The sequence below is a fragment of the Limulus polyphemus genome, unplaced genomic scaffold (assembly GCF_000517525.1).
Source record: "Limulus polyphemus unplaced genomic scaffold, Limulus_polyphemus-2.1.2 Scaffold87, whole genome shotgun sequence".
Taxonomy (NCBI): Eukaryota; Metazoa; Arthropoda; class Merostomata; order Xiphosura; family Limulidae; genus Limulus; species Limulus polyphemus.
The window spans coordinates 86,990-90,036 of NW_013665697.1; the positions used below are offsets into that span (position 1 = coordinate 86,990).

General features: G+C 30.0%; 1 protein-coding gene across 3 annotated transcripts in view; it reads left to right on the forward strand.

Moving 5' to 3' along the window:
• Positions 1 to 3,047, forward strand: part of LOC106468289 — a 121,911-nt gene that overhangs the window by 13,490 nt on the left and 105,374 nt on the right. For all 3 annotated transcript variants that reach the window (XM_013928712.2, XM_022397245.1, XM_022397239.1), the window contains 2 exons: positions 486 to 535; positions 1,917 to 1,974. In XM_013928712.2, coding sequence (XP_013784166.1) covers positions 486 to 535; positions 1,917 to 1,974 — 108 coding nt within the window. The remainder of the gene's footprint in view (positions 1 to 485; positions 536 to 1,916; positions 1,975 to 3,047) is intronic.

Here is a 3,047-nt window from a genome sequence, read left to right on the forward strand (position 1 = left end):
AAAAAAAAAAAAAAAAAAAAAAATTGATATTTTGCGAATGAAAGCATTGTACTGTTTACTGATAATCTGCCAAATTTTGTTAACATTCGCTTACTAATTTAAAATTTATAGCATGAAAACTATGACAAGCGCAGAATGGTTATGAGGTCGGTCCCATGGACCGAGTCTGTGCTGAAAAAGTGAAAGAATTATTTATCATTTAGCAATTTGTTGTTGTTGTGGGATAAGTTTTTTTTTATCCCTTTTGTTTTTGGTTAAGTTGTTCTACAACAGTCTTTATATGATTTTTAAGGACGATAGTTGCATTCTTCAAATTTGTTGGAACATATCCTTTAAGTTTTATAGTTTCAGTCAAAAAAGAAAATTTACAGCAGTTTAAAAAGTGCATTTTGTTTTCTGAACATTATTATGCTTAATGTAGTTGTGGTTTACTACTTTTATATTAAAAGAAGTTTCTAAGTATAAATGTTTTTCATGTGTTTCAGATGGTGCAGCTGCAAGGGTTGGGGTCCAGGAAGGAGATCGAATAATAAAAGTATGCTTTTATTTTCCATTGTTCTTATTGCTTTGGCTATAAAAAGGATTGCTATAAGGATGAATTAAGTTAAACTCTCATTTATTATAATGTCAGTGTATAGAGTATCAGAATTTTTTTTTAATTAGTACAATTTTTTCATAATGTTTCTCATTGACAGATCATATTCTCTAAAATGCACTTTCAAGATGTTAACAGTTATAATTTGGTGTTTAAAGAACATTTCATCCATGTCTGTTCAGATATGGAGACTCCTCAGTATACATTGCACCAGATATGAAATAGGTCTTGTCATGTGTCAAATTAATCAAAGCAAAGTAAACAGTAAGTACATCAAAGTAGTGAATGGGCCAAATATGGCTTAGCAATTTTTGTCTTATGCTCTCATATGGTGAAATAAATTGTAATCTGAAATTCAAGGAAAATGTGGTTAAAACTGAGCTGTATAAGAAACCTTCCAAATCAGTTATCACTTAATATGTTAATCAGGTAAAGTCTGATGCTGCAACTTTCTCAGAAACTTTGATATATGAAAGTAAGGATACCTGAACATTATACCATTCTTTGGTGCATAATATAATGCCATTATAAAACTCTAATATGAGATAATATTATTATGAAAATGTGGATGGAGAATTGTGGAGGGATTTCCAATAATTGCAAATCTGTTGTTAACTAAATTCCTAGTACAGTTTTGTAGTTTTTATGATTCAACATACCTGTACTCTAAAATTGCTTGTGTTTGTGTGTCTAACATCTGATCACCATTAAGCTTTCAGGGTTTTTGAGTATGCACCAGAGCAATTCAAAACCCCTTACTTGATTCATTTTCCCATTTTTATGACTGACAGCTATTGCAATTTACCCCCTTAGCACTGTTTTTGTGGCTAGTTCCTGGGCTGTGATCACCATGAAAAGTTTCAGGGTGTGATTCAAATAACCAGGATGCTTACAAATTAAAGTTAGATATTATATTGGAAATATTTACATGAATGTGAAATAGTTAGTCAGTAGGGAATATTTTATTTTGCTGTTCAGTGGTTCTGCATGGTGAATGACATGGGCAGTCCTATTGTCTTCATGAATCCAGTGAAACAAATACTGCACATACTGAGGCTAAATTTGCTTGTAACAAGTAAATTAACATGTGCAATATGAAAAAAGAATTGTATTTATATTTAATCTTTTTAACATTATGAATGTGTACACTTATTTATTTATTATTACTTTCTTTTAGCAAGAGTATTTATGAATTCTAGATTTCCGGTGTTGTGGTTTCTAGACTTAATCACAGATTTAAAACATTATGAATTGAACAATACCATATCTGCTGTAAATTATCATGATGAATTATTTGTTAATTTTTTTTTATCAATTCCAGGTCAATGGAACTTTGGTTACCCAGTCTAACCATAGTGAGGTTGTAGAACTTATAAGATGTAAGTATATTTGGTCACTATTATAAACACAGTTCAGTTTTGAAATAACTACCTATCTTTAATTCATTTCCACTGCAACAATTAATGAACAAAGTTTAGAAGGTTTTGTAGTTCATAGGTATTTTGTTGCATTTATTCTGTAGTCACTTCTGTAAATATGCTAATTTTTTTTGTGCATGTAAAATGTTATTTGCTTATTAAAACAATAACTTGAAAATATGCAATAAAACTTTCGCTATTTTTTCTTGAAATGAATTTAACAGTAATAAACTATAAAATTTTTAACACTTATTAACTGCTTGTTGATGATTAGCAATTTAATTGGTTGACTGCAGCATTTATCAGGTAAGTTCAGAGATTTCAAAACATTACATAAAAACTACGGGATCTTTTAAAATATAAATTTGACTTCTTTATTTGATCAATTTATGATTTATAGTGCAAATAAATCACTAAATAACACAGCAGTTTATTACCCTGTTATGCATGACCCATGTAACCATTGGCCTAAAAGTTTGTTTTCATACATTTACTATAGTAGGCATTGTGATGTCTTGTGCTGGACCACTTTACTGACAGAAATGGTGCAATAAAAAAAAATCATCTAAAGCATTAAAACTACTATAAATAGATAGTATTTACCTTACTGTAATTTGTACATAAACTTATCTATGTTCTCATTTTACTGATTTATATATGTGTGTTAAAAAAGACATCAAGGTCTTTACCTTTTCCCGAGGGTGGAAAAAATACGATGCTAGTTTTCAGGATGGCTTCGAGTTACAAACTTGTGATTTCTTTGAAGTAGAAAACTAACTGACAAAAGTAAATATATTGCAAGAAAAAATAAAATCCCAGACTTTAGACAATATATACACCTGGAAAAAGTTAAGCACCCCCAAATATTTTTCAGGATTGCTTATTGAAAATAAGGTTTAATTTTCATGATGTTGAGCAATGTTCATAATTTCAAACATAATTAAAAGGATGTGAGCATTCAGGTGTGACATTTAAATCAGGCGCGTTTTTTCCCCACGTGCTCCCTTCTTCACGTCCAATATGCACTATTTTCT